Raw genomic sequence first — 23632 nt, 5'->3', positions numbered from 1 at the left:
TGTGAAAGTATATTAGAGTTGGTGCCTCGCTTATAGACCTTCTGCATAATATTTCCCTTCCACTTCAAACTTATATTGGAAAGGCAGTTGTCCATTAGGTACTCTGGGGCTGATTCAGACCCGCTCGCAAGCGATATGCGCTTGCAAGCGGGTCGATGTTTGCCCCCTGCGCATGCGCCCCCTCCGGCGTGCGTATGCGCGACACCCGGGCCAGCGACGAGCGCTACGGGTCTCACACCAAAACGGGGCGGCTGTCGAATGTGATTGACAGTTCGCCCCGTTTGGAGGCGGGCAGGGGGGGTGGCTACACAAATGGAGGAGTTCCTGAAGGAACGCCTGCTGTTTGTGGGAGGCATCAGTGATGTCAGTGGTGAGCTTCCTTCTCTATTTAGAGCAGGAAACTCAGTGGGGCTTTCGGGAATGAGACCCTACCACAAGGGTCTCGTCGCAAGCCCCGATGGTTGCGATGATCGCGACCATCACCTGGGCGCTCGCAAAAGCTGTGGGTGGTCATCCACAGCTTAGCGAGCTGCCAGGAGGCCAGCTCCATAAAAAAAAAAAAAAAACGCCCTGATTCAGAGCGAGCGCTCTGAAAGACCGTCCGGCTCTGAATCAGGGCCTCTGGCCCTGATTCAGAGCCCTGATTCAGAGCCGAATGCTCTGACAGAGCGCTCGCTCTGAATCAGGGCCGTCCTTCTTCATTTTTTAGAGCGGCCTCCTGGCCGCTCGTATAGCTGTGGGTGACCACCCACAGCTATAGCGAGCGGCCAGGAAGGTGGTTGCGATGGTCAAGACCATCACGGCCATCTGGCTTGTGACGAGACCCTTGTGGTAGGGTCTCATTGCCGCAAGCCCTGGAGTGCTTTTGGCTCTATTAGAGCCGAAGGCACTCCCACTAACATCACTTGTGACATCACTTGTTCCCATGGGAACGCCTCCGTCTGGGCAGGCATGCCCACCAAAGGCACGCCCAACATCGACAGCACGCCCCCTTTGGTGCGAGACCCGGAGCGACGGTTTGCCCGTCGCTATCCAGGTCTCGCGCATGCGCACGATGGAGCCGCCTCCGTCGTGCGCATGCGCACTTGGCCAACATCGACCCACTTGCGAGCGCTCAGCGCTCACGAGCGGGTCTGAATCAGGCCCTCTGTTCCATGTCTTCTGGGCCTGTATTAAAGTAACCTCAATTTGCAAAGAAGTACACCAAATAGTACCCAGATCATGTATTATTTTCCTCAGACCTCTACCAGGTATATCAAAACACACTCAGTAGCATTTAGAGTATGCCAAATGAGTTTCTAAACGCCAGATATACCGATGCAAAAATATAAACCTGCCCTCCAAGTCCTGGAAGAATTAGCATTATCGAAAACAAAGCAGATCAGTTCACAGCTATATGGTCACCTTAGTTGCTTCATCATTGTGCATCTCCCCAATATAATAGTGTACTTTTATGTGATGATATTGCTACGTGGTTATAGTTCCCATTTTTTTCAGTCTTAATGTATGCTATATGACATGTTGGTGCTTTATTCCTTACAAATATTTGGATGCTGGATTTTCCATGTATCATTTCCTCCCCTTGATCCTTTCTTATGTACTCCTCTTGTTGCACTTCAAAAATTCTTTAATAATACAGATTGTTTAAAAAAAAAAAAAAATCTGTTATGAGATGATGAATTTTATATAAGAATTTTTATGTTTCATTTGTAGAAATAATTGCAATATGTATCACACTTGCTATACAGAAAAGACAAAAATAATTGTATTTATTAATATAGTAGAACACCTGTAATATATACCTTGTTTACATTTTAGATCCAGGCATCTGATAAAGGCTCCCCACCTCGAAGAACAGATTACACATTAACAATAAATGTATTGGATGTGAATGACAATCCTCCTCTAATTAATAGCCCATTTGGCTACAATGTCAGTGTTTTTGAGGTATGTAAAATCATTTTGTTGTGATGTCATTTACTTTTGCTGTAGACCATGAAAAAATAAGAAGTAAAATTAGATCTGAAAAAAGATACATAATTTACAATACAAATGGCAACACATGTATCAAATGAAAGCATTACCTGTCATGTTGGAAAATTTATATTTTGGGGGTTTATTCATCTTCGCTTCCTTTTTAATGATACATTCACACTTGCATTTTGCCTAGTGCTTTTCATACATTAACTAGTACTAGTATGGATTAAACACATGTGCCTGCAATAGGGACATGCACTTATATATATTGTCTAAGTGCAGGTAGAAAATGTCAGTTACCCATAAATGGGAAATGGGGAACATCATATAACACTGACTTAAAAGGGAATCGGTATGAAATACCGCCGGCCGCATGGCCCGACAGCGCTGGAAATCCCGATCGTTGCTAAGGTAAGTATAAAGTAACCTAACCCCCTAACCCTAACCTTCCTTAGGGGTGCCTGACCCTAACCTCCCCCCCAAGTGCCTAACCCTAATCCTCCCTCTAAGTGCCTAACCCTAACCCCCCCTTCCCGTTGCCTAAACCTAAGTCCCCTGGGGGGGGCCTAACCCTAAGTCCCCCCCGGGGGTGCCTAACCCTAACCCTTCCTCCCCCTAGCCTAACCCTAACCCTCCCGGGCTGGTGCCTAACCCTAAGTCCCCTCCGGGTGCCCTAAACCTAACCCTCCCCCCCGCGACTGTCTGCTTGCGGCGCCCGGCATCTCTTCGATCGGGATGCCGGGTGCCTGTCTCCCGGCGTCGGGGAAATGACAGACGTCTAGATATAGACGCCCGGCATTTCACCCTCGCCGGGATATGACAGACGGGAAGCCGGCTGTCTGTATTAAGGCAGCTGCTTTCCCGATTGCATACCCTTAAAAGAGGGCAAGAATACAGCAGCACATTCACTAAAGACATACTTCTATATAATATAATATCTCAAGTAAATATGAGGTTTGGTTTATGGAATCTGGTGTTAAGTCATTTTAATGCTAAGGGCCTCATTTATCAACAAGTGATATTCTTGTTATCACTTGAATCTTAAATGGTGCTCCACAGTGCCAGATTACGGTCTTCATGGGCCTGGAGCTGAAATTTCTGAAGGGCCTATTGTGTGGTGTGCCACCACACGGGGTGTGACTAGTGATGTGTGTATGTGTGAAGGGAGGGGGGATCTGACCAGTGTGGTAATGGTGTGGTCTGCACAGGGGATGTCACCTGCATCATGAACTATGGCTAATGCCTTTATTCAATTACTTAAATAGTCCTTTCCTTTGTTTATATCAACAGGGTAATGTGAAAGTCTACAAATAAACAAAAGTGACCACTATATAATATAGAGAGCATCAGTGACCAACATATAATGCAAAGAGCATCAGTGACCACCATATAATACAAAAAGCATCAGTGACCACCATATTATACAGAAAGCATCAATGATCACCATATAAAACAGAGAGCATCAGTGACTCTCATAAAATACAGACCGCATCAGTGAACCCCAAATAATAGAGCATCAGTGACCACCATGCACTACAGAACAACATAGTGACCAAAGTACAGTATAGAGCGTTATTTAATACCCACAATGTAATACAAAGAACATGTTAATACTGCAACATATAGGGCCTGATTCAGACCCACTCGCGAGCGGCTGTCCGCTCGCAAGTGGGTCGATGGTCTGCACTGAGCATGCGCACGACGGAGGGAGCTCCGTCGTGCGCATGCGCCAGACACGACGAGCGAAGGACTTTCCTTCGCTCGTTGTGTCCGATCAAAGGGGGCGTGCTGTCAATGTTGATTGACAGCACGCCCCCTTTGGTGGGCGTGCCGGGGGCGTGCCTCCCTGACGGGGGCGTTCCCACGGGAACGCCTCCCGTCAGAAGCCGGCCCACTGACATCACTAGTGATGTCAGTGGGAGTGATTTTGGCTCTGATAGAGCCAAAATCACTCCGGAGCTTGCGGTTGAAAACCTCAACCGCAGGCTCCGGCTCGCAATTTCGATGGTCGCGATGGTCACGACCATCGCGGCCATCAAAATGCACGCTCGTATAGCCTGTGGGTGGTGACCCACAGCTATACGAGCGTCCAGGAGGACGCTCCATGAAAATGGAGCCGGCCCTCATGCAGAGCGTGCGCTCTGCTCAGAACGTACGGCTCTGAATGAGGGCCATAATCACCCATCTCATCATTAAATAATTCCTCCTCAAAATCATTAACACAATCAGCATCATCATAACAAGCCTATTCAACATCATGAACCTCTTTGTAATCATTAATTTCATCATCTCTATTTCAATTCATTCATTTTCAACAACTCCCTCATTACCTCCCTAAGGGGCCTATTCATTATCACTTATGGACCCATCACACATGCGGAAACTAGCATTTCTGCATGTTTTTTGTAATGATGCGCTTCATTTTTAGGAGCCTAAGTGCATCCACTGCCACATCCGCACTGCAAGACCTTTGGCCATGCACATACATGAACTCCGGTTATGTATGCGCAGTTGGCCAGGTCAGCGGTTCTGGTAAGTAGCGCTGCTAAGTAGTAGTGTTAGGGATCACCAGGATAGCTACTTCTTGGAGCAGCTGTACCCACAGGAGCAATACTGAATTACTCATGTAATTAAATAACCACAACTTGTGGCGAGTTGGATACTTAATCATCGCGTGCCATCTGGCACCAGGATGAACAGGCCTCACATTCTCATCAAAAGACACCAGTCCCTCAGTCTCACCATTAGCACCTTCTTTAACTCCTTTCTCATAAAAACCCTTCATAGTAATTCACTACACTATGATTATTAACCTATCACCATTACAAATAACCCAGTGCTCATAAACTAAAGGTGCGAACACACATAACAATTTTTTGGACGATTTGTCGTTAATGACGTCGTTATTGTTAAGTCGTTCAAAAAATCGTCCAGTTTCAGAGGCAAAAGGAGGAACGATAACTACCAATGCGCGCTCACGTTTGTAGTTGGTAGTTATCGTTCATCGCCCATTCTGACTGTCCTACATGACTATTTCAGCTAAGCACAGCCATCATCATTGATGAAATCGTTTTGAAAATCATTAATTTCATTACATAAATTCGTTCTATTTTTCAAGGGAAAATCTGAACGGAAATCGTTAACAAAAATTGTTAACTACACAATTCGTTATGTGTGTACGCACCTTTAGACCATTATACCCAATAGCATTTCCCTCATTATACTCCTCCTCCCTCCAACCCCACTCACTAGCAGGTGTTTCTATTTCTCCCAGTCACCTGTTGATAATCATGTTAATCCAGGTGTGTTATCAGGAGGTGGCACCGAGAGGAGGTAGGGGCCATGTGTGTGCTGGGCAATGCTGCAAGTATAAGGTGCATGGCCCCATTCACGCACACGATCAGCAGACAGCATTATTAATTTTGTTTTATAACAATAAAAAAAACGTTATTAAATAGCCGCGGGACGCTACCACAGACGTCCGTCCCTCTTCCCCTCTCTCCAGCGTCTGTGTTCTGCAGGCAGTGCAGAGTTGACAGCACTGAATGCCACTGCCAAGCCTTCGGAGCTGGGTGTCTGGGAGCAGAGCCTATGTGATATAGGGGCAGATGTATGAAGGTCTGTGAAGTGATAAAGTGGAGAGTGATAAACGACCAGCCAATCAGCTACCAACTGACATTTTTCAAACACAGCCTTTAACATGACAGTAGGGAGCTGAGTGGCTGGACGGTTATCACTCTGCACTTTATCACTTTCTAGAGCTTCATACATCTGCACCATTATGCGGCACAGAGAGGGCTTGCGAAGCCCTTCACTGCGCTGTAATTTTAATGCCCGGGACTGACTTAAGGAGAATGAAGAGTTTCTCTCGGGCGGGTAGCCTGGGAAAGAGGAGGCAAGCTGATGGTCCAGCAGGGTTTGTATGGGGGCCTGGGAGGACGGCCGCTGGCACACTGACTTACGCTAAGGTCTCTTCCTAGAACTATCTAAGTAATAAACAGTAAAAAGGCAATTATATCACCTCTGTATTGTGTAAGATATTCATTGCAAAATAGCTCCCAAGAGCTCATAGAACTGAATGTTCATACCATTGAGAAGGGATCATATACCAAAATAAAAAAAAATTTGTGTGTTTGCTTTGCCAACAATATGCAGATATGTGCTTGCTGATCACCACTGGCCTGAGATACAGTATGTTAGCATATTCTATGGACACAATACAGATGGAATAGAACAAAGTTATTTCAAGTGTTGCTTACCTGTATCTCATTGCCTACCTCATAGCTCCTTCTTTTTATCTGAACTTTTAATATTTTAAAACTATTGTAAGCAAAAGGGAAAATAAGTTTATGTTTAAGGTATATAGATATCTCAGCTGCCTCTATGTTAAACACCTGAGGGTATATTTACTAAAGTGAGAGTTTACAGAAGTGGAAATGTTGCCCATAGCAACCAATCAGATTATAGCTATTATCTTCTAGAAGGTGCTAGATAAATTAGTAGAATCTGAGTGGTTGCTATGGGCAACATCTCCACTTTTAAAACCTCTCACTATAGTAAATTTACCCCCTGGACTTGTAAGGGTTAACTTTGCCGAGTCGGTCCCTGAAGTTATGTACATGTGTGGGCCAGCTAGCCATGTAGTTAAAACACGCAATATTTTAAGTAACCGATTACAAATACATAAAACAAAAAACTTTTTCAGATTAAAAGAAATATAGAGAATTTAAAAAAAAAAAATATTGATTTTATTTTGTTATTGCCATCTCAGGATGTATAAGTTCAGTACATAACACCAGAGACACCGGGATAATGCTGTGCCCATGTTTGCACGGTCCATGTTGTATGCGCCACCCTGTAAAGTAGAAGCACTTACAGGGGTGTGCTGGGTGCTAGGGCTAGATTAACAATGGGGCGGATGGAGCTACAGCTCCAGGCCACCACATGAAAAAGGCCCATTATCATGAAAGCATGATGATGATTAGCTACCAGTTGGCACACAGTAAGCCATAAATTATATGTAATAAATATTTATTTCTAATTTGTTCATAAAATGAAGCAATTTTTATACTTTTACGTACTTAGGGATACATTGTTGCCACACCCACACAGTACTGGTCACAGCTCTTCTGCTTCTCACAATAGGCCCTTGATCATTTTGAGCTCCAGGCCCAGGCGTCCCTTAATCTGGCTCTGTTGGGTGCATATGGTTAGGTTACCCCTTCTCAGCAAGAGAAACAAAGTCCTGACAGCATGAGGGATCCCCCCAGAATTGGGACAGATATGGACAGTTGGCAGACTATGCTGCTTGCTCCTACCTGCTTTGACCACCTGTTACTACTGCTGCTTGTGTCTTCAGCTCAGTTGTACTTTGGCAAGATACTCTAATGTTGGGGTCCTGTTTGGAGAGGGAGTATTATGAGTATTTTTTTTATCATGTAGACTAAGTAGCTCATTTTTCCCCAGGGGCTCAGTTTGTCACCAGGGGTGAACCGCCAATAGTTGTCCTCTCCTAGTCAAAAGTGATATAACATGGGTCCAGCTGTTCCAAGCTTCCTGTGGGACTTCAAAGGAGGCAGTTGGAGGGTCCATTGGTCATCACATAATCCCAACAGTTTCCCACATAATTTTAATACCAACCTCACATAATATTAATTAACAATTCTTCAGTGCAATCACAGCTACATTGTTGTGGGAGGAAGTCTGCCTCTCATGTGGTCTCTGTGCCAGTTATGTGTGCAGAGGGGAGTGAGATGGTAGAATGAATGAAGGAAAATGTGAAGAGAGGGCAACAGAAAGAAGGAGGGGGAGAAACAAAAGGGAATCAGATAACAGATCCATGGTGCAGTACATAAATGCCTGGACTGGGGGAGGGGCCAGCCACCAAAAAGCAGAGCAATTATGTGATCAGCTCCTGCCCAATAAACAGAGATCACCCAGACTAGGGCTCTCACTCTGCTACAGACCCTCCTCCTAGGATTTGTGTTTTTCATGTAAATTGTTGATGTCAAGGAAACTAAAGGTGGTGGGTGGATCCACCATGGCAAGCAGGAGCCTAGGTTACATAGCTATTCTATACATTATGCACAGCATAGAATAGTATATCTTGGTACTGAACATCACATGATGGCATGTGGTATCAAGAAATGGAACATAATGTTGTACAATGTGATATATGTTTAGTATTTTAGAACTTTCTACAACTTTGTAATGTCTCTCTGCCTGCTTTACACCAGGATAGTTATAGCTAATGAGGTTTGTAATTTTCAGTAACTATAAAATCCTGTTTGTTCTTTATTTTTTATTTACTATATTCAGAATGTAGGTGGAGGGACATCGGTTATAAGAGTAACAGCAACAGACAAGGACAAAGGGCTGAACAGTGTCCTCTCTTATTACATCACACAAGGCAACGATGATCTGATTTTCCGCATGGATAGGCTCACTGGTGAAATTGCAACTCGGCCATCTCCTCCTGACCGTGAAAAACAGAGCTTCTATCGGCTCATGGTTGTAGTGGAAGATGAAGGAACCCCTGCTCTCTCAGTGAGTACCTTAATATAAGATATATTTTGCCCTAAAACCAACTTAAAAAAAACAATGTTAAAGCTTTTATCTTTACCACATCCAATGCGGGAAATCTCTGTTTATTGATGCCATGATGTGGTTGATCTGGGAATAAGAACCCGCATCTGATTCATAACACTATTGTCTTATTTGTACCACACTATTTATAATTATATACAAATGAATACTGATTTCTGCTGTTTTCTGTATTATCCAACCATTCATTTATTCAATCTTGATGCTAATCAGTAAAATCAATCATGGTAATTGTCATCATATAAAGAAAATATATAGAAAACCTGGTGTAATACAGATCACTACAGTATTTTATTGTTTTCATAAAAAATTCAAATATGGATATATATCATACAAATGCAAACAATGCAACAAGATGGATGATTACCAGATATCCCTCATAAAAAAAATCCAAATATGGATATATATCATACAAATGCAAACAATGCAACAAGATGGAGGATTACCAGATATCCCTCATAAAAAAAAATCCAAATATGGATATATATCATACAAATGCAAACAATGCAACAAGATGGAGGATTACCAAGTATCCCTCATAAAAGGGCCTGAAGATTAAGTTGGAGGTCTCTGGAAAACCTCTTATGGGGCTCTAATGTGAAGGTCTTTCCGGACTGCTCTCAGTAGTATGTTGAACTCACCTCTGTCATACTTTTTCAATGCATTTCAAGAGAGCAGCTCTCTTCCTTAGGGCAGTGTCTTTATTAATGAATTTTGAGAGAGCGTCTTTCTTCCTCAGAAGTGCTCATGGTTTTCCTTATGTACTATGAGGTGAACTACTTCCCGGTTGGAGGTTACATTGGAGTAACATGTATACATATTCTAAATAACATATTTAAAAAAATGGTCCCATCTTGTGGGGCATACATATCGCAGTTATCATATGTATATTGGATATTAAAACATGCTGATCTCATAAAAATTACACTTATCAGTTTCCCACATACAATAGAAACGCGGGACCGGAAGTGCATCAGTATATATCCTTTTATATAAACTAGACATAAGCTCACCTGTGTGATTTCAATATTTTCTCTCACTATTTATACTGTGTTATTTGGGTGTAACCTGTTGATCATCTCCAGGCCTACAGTCTAAAACTTACTTGGCTACTGTCCAGCAATTTCAGTGAGTCCTCCTGGACTATTTGGAAAGTAGACCAGCTCACAAATGGCAGTAAATCGCCTCATCAACTCCAGCCCCATGCTGCTTGATGCCGTGAATTGATGTACAATTGATCCCCTGCCTCCCGAATATTTTCCTAACTTTGAATATGCAAGTTGGAAATTTTGCCTGATTTTTATTGAGCAGTTAGACCTCACCTATTGACATGACATCCCTATTTCTACATTGTATCTTGATAAATAGCTGAAAGTATTGTCAAAATTGTCATTAATGTTGCATACTGGCCTACAGGCCACACAAGTACTTAGGTCATTGGCTAAAGATTTGAATTTCAAAGGGCATTATATGGTCATTTTGCTCTCCCATGTACTCTACGGCACTTTACATTTATCTGATAACCTCAAAAAACACCATATGGAGCTAATTGACTGAGCTGATTTTTTAAAACCTCCCCCCAGCCTTCCCCAGATGGAAGAATCTTCTAAATCTGAATCTTATTTATGTCAGGCATTAACAGGCCAAGCACAATACAATTGTCATTTCATTTATTAAAAAGCAACAACATTGGCCAGACAAACTGGCATATGTGTGGGCAGTTTAAATTTTATAGTTGCAACTGTTAAATTGTTTAATGGGCATTCATTTTAATAAAAAAATCTCTTAAATTAATATTTTCCAGTGGAACACTTAGTGACAAATTATTAATTACTAGGCCCAAAAATGTTGTACCGTCTGGATTTATTCTGAATAAATCACATCCAGAGACACGGGCTTCGATGGGAACCTGTGCCTGCAATGTGTGAAGTAAAGTGAATGCATCAGCATGTCAACTTGTGTATCCCAAAGCTAGCAGATCACAGAGAAACAAGGTTTCATATTGGTTACTGCATTTTTTTGGAGGGTAAGACTTATATATGATGTTGTGCTGACACCTGTGTGAAACTGGCTGGTTGGTACTTAGAGGGGCACCGGGGGGTGGTGGGAGCGGGTACTAATTACCCAAGCTTGCTAGAGAGGCCTTGCACCGCCCCCTTCCTCCCTCTTGTCACACAGCAGCCCAGCACACGCTGCTGTGAGCTGCAGCCACGGCAGTATCCTATGCCTGTGGGGGAGAACGTTCACACTGATCGCGCCATATAAAGGTAAAAAGTCGCACGAAAAGATGCTCTGTGCTACCAAGTTGCACGGCACGCACGCGTTATGTTTAACGTGACTTGTAGTTAAGATATATCTGGACACATCTGTAAGAAGTACTGTGAATTTCTGTATTGCTGCTATAAGTGGCAATACAGAATTTTATGTACCACACCAAATTGGGGGTACAGGTTGAGTCTCCCATATCCAGATTAACCAAAATACAGACACTTTTTTAGCATAACTGAGAAAGTGAAATCTGTGCTTTTTGATGGGTCAAAGTACACAAACTTTGTTTGACCCACAACATTATTGAAAATATTGTATAAAATTACCTTCAGGTTATGTGTTTAAGGTCTATATGAAACATAAATTAATTTTATATTTCTATACAAACTTTGTTTGAGCCACAAAATTATTGAAAATATTGTATAAAATTACCTGCAGGCTGTGTGTATAAGGTGTATATAACACATAAATGCATTCTGTGTGTATATTTGGGTCCCATTCCCAGGATATCTCATTATGATATGCAAATATTCCAAAATACAGAATATTCTGATATCCAAAATACCCCTGGTCCCAAGCATTTTGCATATGGGAGACTCAACCTCTATATCTATATAATGAGTGAGAAAGTGTGCATGTGTGTGTCTGCCCTTTATACACGGACAGAGTTTTGTACCTGGCTCCACCAAATTTGTCATGGCGATGTAGTTTAACCAAGATTAGGTTTTTGGCTATATTTGAAGTTCGGCAGAGCCATGGAGGTGCCCACCAAATAGGCTGTGGAGTCTTTGATTTGAAATTTTTGTTTAAGCAATTTCGCTGAGAATGTATTCCAGTGTCTAAAACTGCACTGATCTGAAGGCACAGGCTGATATGTACCAGTAGGGGCAGGCAGAACTCCAACATAAGAGCAGCGAGTCAGAGGACCAACTGCCACACTGCACCTGCACTGACAGTGAAGGTGCATATCCACTACATGAGTAATGAACGACTTTACGATTACGATATCATTATAATATAATTGTTCATTATACTGTGCACTGCCCACACTGAATGATATGTTGTTCAGTGCAAGCACCCTCCCTCATTGCCGAACATGCACAACCTGTCGATATATGCTGAATGGGGAGTATGTTCAGGCGATGACAGACGCCGACAACGACCAGCGGGAGCGTACATTGCTAGTCGTTGCCAGCATATTCATTGCACGATTAATGAACGATTGAACGATAACGTGTAGTGGATATGCTCCTTTACTAATTTCTTCCAAGCACATTTTCATATGCCATGGTCTGCAATGTAAAAATTAAGGCTGAAAACGTAATTGAAGGTCCATTTTTCAACCCAGGCAATGCCGGGTATCCCAGCAAGTGGTAAATATACCTCTAGTGTAAATAGTGCATTGTGGTATAATTCTGAAAAACTAAAGAGACACTGCTACTGAGCAGGTGTCAGTATATAATATGCAATGTACTACAACCCCCATTATGATGTGTACTTGCTGGGTATAATGCTATGCCATTGTATTATAGTGTATATATGCGGTATACGTTCAGGAAGCCAGCGGATGCAATGCCGACCGTCGGCTTCCCGACTACTTAATCCCGGCGAGGGTTAAATGACAGGCGTCTAAATCTAGATGCCTGTCATTTTACCGACGCCGGGAGACTGGTGCCCGGCATCCCGATCGAAGTGATGCCGGGCACCGAGCGTGGACAGCCGCGCTGGGGGGGGCGGGTTAGGTATAGGGCTCCCGGGGGAGTCTTAGGGTTAGGCACCCCCCCCCGGGAGGTTAGGGTCAGGCTAGGGGAAGGGGGGGGTAGGGTTAGGCACCCCCGGGAGACTTAGGTTTAGGCGGCGGGGAAGGGGGTGTTAGGTTTAGGCATAGGGGGGGAGGTTAGGGTTAGGCACCCTAAAGGAGGGTTAGGGTTAGGGGGTAGAATTAGGTTAGTTTATACTTACATTTAGGACGATCAGGATTTTCCTCCTTTGTCGGGCTGCCGGTGGTAAATCATACCGAATGCTGCTACTTCAATAACTATTAAGTCAAAATAACAGTAAACTTTCTGAGTATAAGGACTTTTAATCAATTTGGATAGATTTAAAATTGCTCAAAATCAATTAACATTGATGTTGTGTTTCTGGGGCTAAATCACACTTTTACTAACAGACAATATTTGATTTGTTTGTTTTTTTAAGTAGAGTAAATGTGTGATTTAGCCCAAGAAACAAAACCTCTATATTCATCGATTTTTAAATCGATTAAAATCGACCTTTCGTAAATATACCCCTAAGAGTAATTGTTGCATTAGCAATACTAAAATCTACCCATTACCAGGGACAAATATTTATAATCCTGGACATTATTTCAGTATAAGAATCCAGCCAGACTTGCTGCTAAAGTAACATTCCAATCGGTAATTTTCCTTTAACTTATATTGGCCCTTTTGAGTGACATGTTTACTAATCATTAAAACCAAAGTTGTCCTGTGCTCCACATTGCAGATGTTTATGTGGTTGTGGGCAAGGTGAATGGGTGTTTCCTCCTGTGAGTGTTTGTGTACAGTAGTGTCACACATATAGTCTGGATGTGAATGGAGACTATTTCCTCCACTGTGAGTCTTCAGTATGAATCATTCTTTTTTACAAGATATACTGTATTGTTTGTTTTCTTTAGTGTGAAAACCTGAACAAGTCAACTCAGAATTGTTTTATTTTTTTTAAAATACTCCAGGTGTTTCCTCTGCAACTTTCTGAAAAATGAGTTATAATGCAATGGTGTTTGTTTTTGTTAAAAGGTGCCATAGTACAAAATTGGAAGTCTCTGTCTCTCCCATCTATACATAAAATTGTATGTGAAGTTCAGTATGCTTTCCAAATGGAAGCGTTAGGTGTTCCCTATTACTCTGTAGCCTCTTCCCCATTGGTTAGGTGGTTCAAATGGCATGAATTTGTCACTTATGGAGAGGGTGCCTCTCTGCTTCTTGATTCTTCCTGATTCTAAGTGGTCTTTTCCACATATGGGGTAATTGCTGATACTATCAAAGGTATTAAAGGTTTTCCATATTGGATGTTTTATACGTGTATGCGTAATTGCTATATATTTTCTTAATGTTTTCATTTTGTGATATTAATATGTTGACAGTGTTGTCTGATTCCTTCCCTCCCTTATTCATGTTTTCTTTTCTTTTTTTTTTTTTTTCTCTGTAATTTTTATTTTCTCTACCCATTTTGTTCTTGGAAAAATTCTTTAATAAAAACTATTGATGATAAAAATGGTGTATGCATAATACATAACGTGCAGTGTTCAGTGGAAAAGTACTTAATATTAATTAGCATAAGAAGAGATCAAATTGTTGAAAAAAATATTGCTGTGACGTTTTAGAATATGGAGTACAAATGCTAAAGAGTATTTATGTCAGATTTTCTATTCCAAGGGGTCTGTTTAGCAACTTAAAAAAAGCTTTTCTCCAACATTTTATTTGGAGAGAGCCTAAAATATTGTTTCTCTACAGTGCATCTGGAAAGGATTCACAGCGCTTCACTTTTTCCATATTTTGTTATGTTACAGCCTTATTCCAAAATGGAATAAATTAATTTGTCCTCAAAATTCTACACACAATACCCCATAATGACAACATGTAAAAAGTTTTTTTGAGATTTTTGCAAATTTAATAAAAAAAAATACACATAAGTATTCACAGCCTTTGCAATTACAGCCTCAAGTCTTTTTGAGTATGATGCCACAAACTTGGCACACCTATCTTTGGGCAGTTTTGCCCATTCCTCTTTGCAGCACCTCTCAAGCTCCATCAGATTGGATGGGAAGCGTCGGTGCACAGCCATTTTCTGATCTCTCCAGAGATGTTTAATCGGATTCAAGTCTGAGCTCTGGCTGGGCCACTCAAGGACTTTCACAGAGTTGTCCTGAAGCCACTCCTTTGATATGTTGGCTGTGTGCTTAGGGTCATTGTCCTGCTGAAAGATGAACCGTCGCCCCAGTCTGAGGTCAAGAGCGCTCTGGAGCAGATTTTCATCCAGGAAGTCTCTGTACATTGCTGCATTCATCTTTCCCTCTATGCTGACAGGTCTCCCAGTTCCTGCCGCTAAAAAACATCCCCACAGCATGATGTTGCCACCACCATGCTTTACTGTAGGGATGGTATTGGCCTGGTGATGAGCGGTGCCTGGTTTCCTCCAAACACACCTGGCATTCACACCAAAGAATTCAATCTTTGTCTCATTCGACCAGATAATTTTGTTTCTCATCATGGTCTGAGAGTCCTCCAGGTGCATTTTGACAAACTCCAGGTGGGCTGCCATGTGCTTTTTACTAAGGAGTGGCTTCCATCCCTGTACCCTTCCCCAGATTTGTGTCTCGAGACAATCCTGTCTCGGCGGTCTATAGACAATTCCTTGGACTTCATGCTTGGTTTGTGCTCTGACATGCACTGTCAAGTGTGGGACCTTATATAGACAGTTGTATGCCTTTCAAAATCATGGCCAATCAACTGATTTTACCACAGGTGGACTCCAATTAAGCTGTAGGAACATCTCAAGGATAATCAGTGGAAACAGGATGCACCTGAGCTCAATTTTGAGCTTCATGGCAAGATTGTGAATACTTATGTACATGTGTACTTAGTGGTTTGTTTGTTTTTTTTAATAAATTTGCAAAAATCTAAAAAAAAAAACTTTTTACACGTTGTCATTATGGGGTATTGTGTGTAGAATTTTGAGGACAAAAATTAATTTATTCCATTTTGGAATAAGGCTGTAACATAGCAATATGTGGAAAAAGTGAAGCGCTGTGAATACTTTCCAGATGCACTGTATATCTAGTATAAAGAAAAGTGTGGAGAAATCAGTGACTTCTCTGTCTTCTGTTAGCACAGTCCTGCAGTCCATATACAGTAGGCAGTAGCGCATGCAGGGGGGAGGGTTTCTGAGTACCCAGAAACCCCCCCTGGAGTGCAGGAACCATGTTCTTAAGCGCTGTCCCCTCGAAGCAAATTACCGCAATTTGTGGGTCAATATGAAGGAGGCGGAGCCAATATGACACAATTTCATTAGAATTGAGTCATATGGCCACCCCCTCCCGATTGACCCACGAATTGTGGCATATTGCCGTGAGAGGGAGGGGCCTAATTACATAGTGCCAGCCTACTAGGTCCTGTACCGATCAGATTTGCTGCAAGGTAAGTTTGTTTGTAATGTATATGTGTGTGTATGTGTACGTACACACACACATACATATATATATATATATATATAGATGGATATATACACACAGTATACATAATTTATGGACATCTATGGTTTGATTTCTTTGCATGTGTGGATTGCATGGGTTGTTCCTGACATTTGGTGAAAATTTAATTACAATAGCCTATTACAAATAAATTTACTGAGAAAAATATGGATGTGTTCATTACTTACTTTACCTGTTGTGTGTGTGTATATACAGTCAGGTCCATAAATATTGGGACATTGACAGAATTTTCATATTTTGTCCTCTATTCACCACCACAATTGCTTTGAAATGAAACAAACAAGATGTGATTTAACTGCAGACTTTCAGATTTAATTTGAGGGTAATTACATGCAAATCAGGTGAACGGTGTAGGAATTACAACGGTTTCTATATGTGCATCCCACTTTTTAAGGGGCAAAAAGTAATGGGACAAACTAAACAGTCCTAAATCTAACTTTCACTTTTTAATACTTTGTTGCAAATCCTTTGCAGGCAATTACAGCCTGAAGTATGGAATGCATAGACATCACCAGACGCTGGGTTTCATCCCTGGTGATGCTCTGCCAGGCCTCTACTGCAAATGTCTTCAGTTCCTGCTTGTTCTTGGGGCATTTTCCCTTCAGTTTTGTCTTCATCAAGTGAAATGCATGCTCAATCGGATTCAGGTCAGGGGATTGACTTGGCCATTGCATAACATTCCACTTTTTAGCCTTAAAAAACTCTTTGGTTGCTTTTGCAGTATGCTTCGGGTCATTGTCCATCTGCACTGTGAAGCGCTGTCCAATGAGTTCTGAAGCATTTGACTGAATATGAGCATATAATATTGCCCGAAACACTTCAGAATTCATTCTGCTGCTTTTGTCAGCAGTCACATCATCAATAAATACAAGGGAACCAGTTCCATTGGCAGCCATACATGCCTGCGCCATGACACTACCACCACCATGCTTCACTGATGAGGTGGTATGTTTTGGATCATGAGCAGTTCCTTTCCTTCTCTTCTCTTCCCGTCACTCTGATACAAGTTGATCTTTGTCTCATCTGTCAATAGGATGTTGTTCCAGAACTGTAATGGCTTTTTTAGATGTTGTTTGGCAAACTCTAATCTGGTCTTCCTGTTTTTGTGGCTCACCAATGGTTTGCATCTTGTGGTGAACCCTCTATATTCACTCTTGTGAAGTCTTCTCTTGATTGTTGACTTTGACACATATACATCTACCTAATGGAGAGTGTTCTTGATTTGGCCAATTGTTGTGAAGGGGTTTTTCTTAACCAGGGAAATAATTCTTCTGTCATCCACCACAGTTGTTTTCCATGGTCTTCCGGGTCTTTTGGTGTTGCTGAGCTCTGCGGTGCATTCTTTCTTTTTAAGAATGTTCCAAACAGTTGATTTGGCCACACCTAATGTTTTTGCAATCTCTCTGATGGGTTTGTTTTCATTTTTCTGCCTAATGTTGGCTTACTTCACTGATAGTGACAGCTCTTTGGATCTCGTATTGAGAGTTGACATCAACTGATTCCAAATCCAAATGTCACACCTAGAATCAACTCCAGACCTTTTACCTGCTTAATTGATAATGAAATAACAAGGGAATAGCCCACACCTGTCCATGAAATAGCTTTTGAGTTGATAGTCCCATTACTTTTGGCCCCTTAAAAAGTGGGAGGCACATATTGAAACTGTTGTAATTCCTACACCGTTCACCCGATTTGGATGTACTTACCCTCAAATTAAATCTGAAAGTCTGCAGTTAAAGCACATCTTGTTTGTTTCATTTCAAAACCATTGTGGTGGTGAATAGAGGCCAAAATATGAAAATTCTGTCAATGTCCCAATATTTATGGACCTGACTGTATGTGTATATGTATATGTATATATATATATATATATATATATATATATATATAAAAATATCTACATACATACATACAGATATATATGTACCTCAGGATATTGTACAAATATTCACAGGAGCATTCATTAAGCAACCATTGAATAATATTTCTAGACTGTAAACAGGGCAACTTTGCAGGGCAACTTTCCGGGAGCCACCGGAGAGGACCTGCTGCTCATCTTCAGGGGACGGAGCCAGACTATAGCCGTTGTTAGGCCCCACCCACTTTTTATAAATAGAACAGCGATTTGTGAGTCTGTGAGGAGTGGGCGGGGCTAAGTGACGTGAATCACCTCATTTAGCCCCGCCCCCACCCTACAGACCCACAAATTTCTCTGAAAATGTCCCCATCCTGCCCACTTCACTAGGATGTGGGCGGGATGCGGGAGATTTGCCTACTCCTTTGGGGGATGTGGGAAGTTACCCGAAAAATCGGGAGCCTCCCAAGGGAGTAGGTTCACATTCTGCGCACTAATTTTTTTTTTATGCGCACCCTTTCACAGTCTGCGACACTGATTCTTAACATCATTTTGTTTCACATGGTTATGCAGCAGATGGCAGCCCATAATTATGCAAATCGCAGACGGAGGCACAGTGATCACATAAATATCCCGCTTGGGGACTCCCCAAAGGGGAAAACTAAACATTGGCAAGAATGCAAATAATACCAGTGGGGTCAAGCCTTAATAATGACTGTTCTGAGAGAACACAGAACTTCAGATCTGACACACAAAAACTCTGAAGTGATTAGTTCAGTTGGAGTGATGACATGATTCAACAAAGCAGTATTAGGGGGGGATGCAGGGCCAGCTCAATGCAGTAAGTTGGATAAGCATTGCAGGAGGGCACCGAGTTGCTGAGGCGCCTTCCCTGCTCTGCTGCGCCAGTTAGCTATTCACTGTTGCTGCTCCTGACAAACTGTATGACAAACAGGAAGAGGTGCCAGTCTACAAGGTCCCCCCTTCCCTGATCTTTGCTCCCTGCAGGGCCAGATTAACAATGGGGCGGATGGGGCTACAGCTCCAGGCCTCCACATAAAAAAAGGCCCATTGTCATGACAACATGATGTTGCCTGGCTATCTGCTCTCCACACGGTCAGCCATAAATCATAAGTAGTAAAATTGTATTTCTATTTGCCTCACAAAATGAAGCATTTTTTTTCCTTTTACATATATAGGGAGACATTAGAGCTGAGAGTATAGGGGTGTACACGCCCACATGGCACTGGCCACACCCATATAGCACTGGTCACACCTCCTCTGCTTCTCATAATAGGCCCTTGTTCATTTTCAGCTCCAGGCCCATGTGGCCCTCAATCCAGCCCTGGCTCCAACAGCCTCCTCTGCTCTGTGGTAGCTTCCTCTACACCTATTACTTTTTTAGTGAAGTTAGCCGTTTTATATGCCACTTTATATCATACATAAATAGGACCAGAAAGAATATACAATTGTTTTTAAACATATTTATTAATTTAGTGTAGTTACTATAATCTAATTACCATTTATTGAATCGTTATGGTCAAATGCACAGGCAGTTAGTGCAAACATTACATCATTTACAATCAGAATGGATTATTAGTATATGCATTATAGGTATATGCAAATTATTATTTTACCTATAATCTATTCTGATTGTAAATTATGTAATGTTTACTCTACCTGCTTGCACATTTGACCTTAAAGATTCAATGAATGGTGATTAGCATACAGTAACTATTTTAAATGAAAAAAATATATTTAAATAAAAACAATAATATAGTCTCCTTAATCCTAATAGTGACATGTCACGAGGACATATTTGTAGGAGGGCACAAATTTACAATTTGCAGGGGAGAGCTGAACACCTTAGCACTGGCAGGATGTATCACTCATTGCATTTTGAATGCGATACATCCAGGCCCGCTGAAAGCTGCGGCGGGCCCAGGTAATAGGGGGTGTGGCCACGCCCCCTTCCTGGAAAAAAAAAAGATATTCGCGGCGCTGGGGAGAGGGGGCGCTCTGAGCCCCCTCAGCCCGGCGCAAAGCCAGGGGGGGCGCAATCAGTGTGATCGCTCCCCCCACAGGCTTAGGAGACTGCTGTGGCTGCTGCTCAGCAGCCACGAGCAGTCTCCACTGCAGCTCCGCACACGCTGTGTGCTGGGCTGCTGTGAGGGAGGGGGAGCGGCGGCGGACCCGGGCCCCCGCCGGGCCCCTCAGGAAGCCCGGGCCCGGGTAATCTGTACCCGCTCCCCCCCTCTCGGCGCCCCTCGATACATCCCGCCACTTATTGCATGCATAGAAGCATTAATAATGCAGATATGCATGTATAATTGCAAATTAAATTTCAAAGGACAACTCTTCTGAAAAGAACTGTCCTCTGCATAGTGAAAACTTACAGGTTTATGAGCCTGAAGTCCTTCCGCACATGCATGAACCATGGGGGACATTGGGAGGGATCCTATTGGATCCCACTCAAGGAAATGTGTGGTGAGAAACCCATAGGTTTCTATTAGGCAACGTCATCTATAGTTGGCATTGCCTATCGGGTACAAGCTCCAGAGATTTTGCTTTTTGGAGCTTTGTACATATAAGGAATTCAGTCAAAACAATAAAATGTCAGTTTCTGAGTTTTGACTGCATTTGACCTTTAGTACATCCTATATGTGAAACAGGGTGGGGTGATCTGAATTTTGTTTTTGAGTACAGGCAAAGGGAAGAGATGCTAAATCTTAGCAAATATAGGAAAGCAAGACCCATTCTCCCTTTTGCCAAATGTGTAAGTGCTAGCTCAGTTTGTCACATCAGTTTCTAAATTTGATATAGGGCCTGAGTCAGCAAGTATCGCAACTGGGATTACGCATGCAATCGGCCGATTGTTACATTCTGCGCATCCATATGCATCACAGTGTGCGAATACTCCACTGCGATCAGGACTGTGATATTTTCGATCAGGACTGTGATCGCAGTGGCTACACAGACTCATCGCAGAGTGATTGACAGGAAGTACTGTTTGGGGGTGGTGACGGAGGGGTGGTCGGCGAAATGCAGGTGTGCCAGTACGTCTGAACGCCATTGCAGGGGCGTGCATAAATTATCGCATACGCAGCTTGTGTACTCACTACTTGCGACAAGATTAGCAATTCCTGAGTATGGTCAGAGATTGTGCAAGTGTGCGTGAGGCTGCGATTGTACTCTATTTTACCGATGGTTTCGCAGTCTAAGGTGTAAGGTAAGGTGGGCGTCCTTTTGTTGTGCTGCGACGGCATAGCGATCGCAGAGGATTAGCATATTTTTGCAGTGAGACTGTGTGCGTAATCGCTATTGCAATCGCAGTTGCGATCCGTACTGAATCAGGCCCATAGTTATTATTCATCTTAGTGAGAACCTGGATTTTTAGTTAATGGTTATCACCAAGGCTTGGTCCCTAGGGATATTGTTGACAATACCTTACCTTGTTGGAGTAGATTGTACTGGATGGGAACAGAATCATGCTAGTCATTTTACATGTGTTTTATAGGTATAATCTAGTAATCTAGTTTATGTGTGTAAGAGCAGGGACCCACAGTTGCCATTCTCTTCTTTAATATATTTAGTATGTCTATTTTTGGTTTTTAATATCTTCAATTCTAGTAATGTGGCAGTGGCCATTCCATTATCATATCATAGAGTGCGTGTTTGTCTCTTAAATATTTGTCTTTGGGAATTCTCCTGATGTGTTCCAACCTTGGATTGTCATGGTTGAGTTGATTGTTTAGTTATAGCTTATGGGAAGTTCAGGGCTTGTACTAAAGCTACTTACATCAGACTTAAAATTTACCTCTTCTGCTTCTGGTAATAATGACAAATGGGGTCAACAAGGCATTCTTTTTGGCTATCTCTTTCTCAACTTTTTCTGAAAAGCTGATATATATATGTGTGTGTATATTGTTGAAAAAAGAGTTGCTGGCTACGAGTATAATATTAGCTAGAGCAGTGGTTCCCACACTGCATGCTGTGGGGCACATGCAAGGGTGCTACAGGTTGGTGGTTCCAGGACCAAATCAAATTATCTATGGTCAATGTGATAGGAAAAACCAGTGTTGGTTGCTGCCAATAAAAAAAAATATAACAAACACAAGCCCAACCCTGTTCACCACCACATAACTGAACCTAGGGATGAGTGGTAAGCACAGCTTACTTACTGTAGTTTAATAGTTTTTGCTGAATTTCTCTCTGTCCACTGTGATAGTGACAGCAATAGCCAATAAGAATCAAGCTGATTCTTATTGGCTGAGGCTGTCACATGTAACAGCCTCCATTATGCCAGTGCCAGAGCCCAGTTATGGGGGGGCACGGGGGAAGGGCCAGCTCAAAGTCGCCAAACCCAAAAGGGGGCGAAAGTTTGAGAATGAATGAGCTATAGTATTTTCTTTCCATACTTTATTATAAAAATGTAAAGGAATGCAATTTTTACATAAAAAATTATCTAACCATTGAGTAGATAAGCAGAACACAACTAGATAGTCAAAGCATTGGGTTATTTGGGGGATTATTAAATCGCTGTGCGCTAATATGAAAAGGCTGAATGTTACATTCCATTCTTGAGGCAACAAGAAAAGATTACCCACACAATGTTACATCTGATTGATCTTAGTGTAACCAGAAAACGACATTATATTATTTTGTTTTTAATGCAGTGTACAATAGGTGTACAGGTACAAGCTAACAGACTGTACAATATTGAAATGTGTAGAATCTTACCCAGCCCATTGAACTCTAGAAGGTCATTTCAGCACTTTAATTAGCAGCCCTAACTTGGGGACTGGCTAAGCCGCTGTCTTAATGTTCTTAGGCAAAATTGTTATTCTTTGCTATGGCCTATTGGACCTATTGAATGTCCAGTGGATGTTTAGAATGTTCTTCAAACCTACATGTTGTTTAGACAGTCCAACCCATAGAGGCTGCCCCCAACACCTTGTTCGTGGGTTGTACGGCTGCCTACAATAAAGGAGGGTGAAACCAAGCTCATTCATTTTGAGGCATAATTGAATTCTATTCTTGAAAGAAGTGTCTAGTTCAGGGGTGTGGATTAAAATACCTACAGTTACAAAGGTTGACATTGTCTAGGTAGACACCAACTGTTAGACAGGCAATAGGTCAACATGGACAGAAGGTTGACACACAGAAGGTCCACATGGATGAAGGATGTCATGGTCAAAAGGTTGACACAAAAATGGTTGCCTCGTGTTTTTTGTTTTGTTTTCTAACTTTAATCTTCACCCTAACCATCCCTTTGGTCCCTAACACTCTCTCCTGGTGCCTAACCATCAGGGTAGGTGTCTAGCCCTAACCGTCCCTTCTAGGGCCTAACTCTAACCCACCAGTAAGTGTCTAACCCTAAACAAAAACTATTTTTGTCGACCGTTTGAACATGTCAATCTCGACTTTCATCCATGTCGATCTTTTTTACATTCGACTTTCATCCATGTCGACCTTTTGTGTTTTGCTGTCTATTGCCTGTCTAACAGTTGGTGTCTACCTAGACACTGTCAACCTTTTTACTGTAGATCTATTGATTTGGAACCCCTAGTTCGGTAGTGGCATCTGCCAAATATCCAAGATAACCTGTGAAGTCAAAAGTTTGACAGTGACATATACAGTGGCCACAATAGTGGTTA

General features: G+C 42.2%; 1 protein-coding gene across 1 annotated transcript in view; it reads left to right on the top strand.

Moving 5' to 3' along the window:
• The window catches only part of CDH23 (cadherin related 23), a 1221584-nt gene that overhangs the window by 866861 nt on the left and 331091 nt on the right, over positions 1–23632 (top strand). The window contains exons 35-36 of the mRNA XM_088472189.1: positions 1819–1947; positions 8296–8523. Of these exons, the coding sequence (XP_088328315.1) occupies positions 1819–1947; positions 8296–8523 (357 nt within the window). The remainder of the gene's footprint in view (positions 1–1818; positions 1948–8295; positions 8524–23632) is intronic.

This window comes from Taudactylus pleione, unplaced genomic scaffold, assembly GCF_031769625.1.
Source record: "Taudactylus pleione unplaced genomic scaffold, aTauple2 ptg000121l, whole genome shotgun sequence".
Taxonomy (NCBI): domain Eukaryota; kingdom Metazoa; phylum Chordata; class Amphibia; order Anura; family Myobatrachidae; genus Taudactylus; species Taudactylus pleione.
Note: the sequence above shows the minus strand (reverse complement) of the source record. Positions and strands in the feature narration are given on the sequence as shown.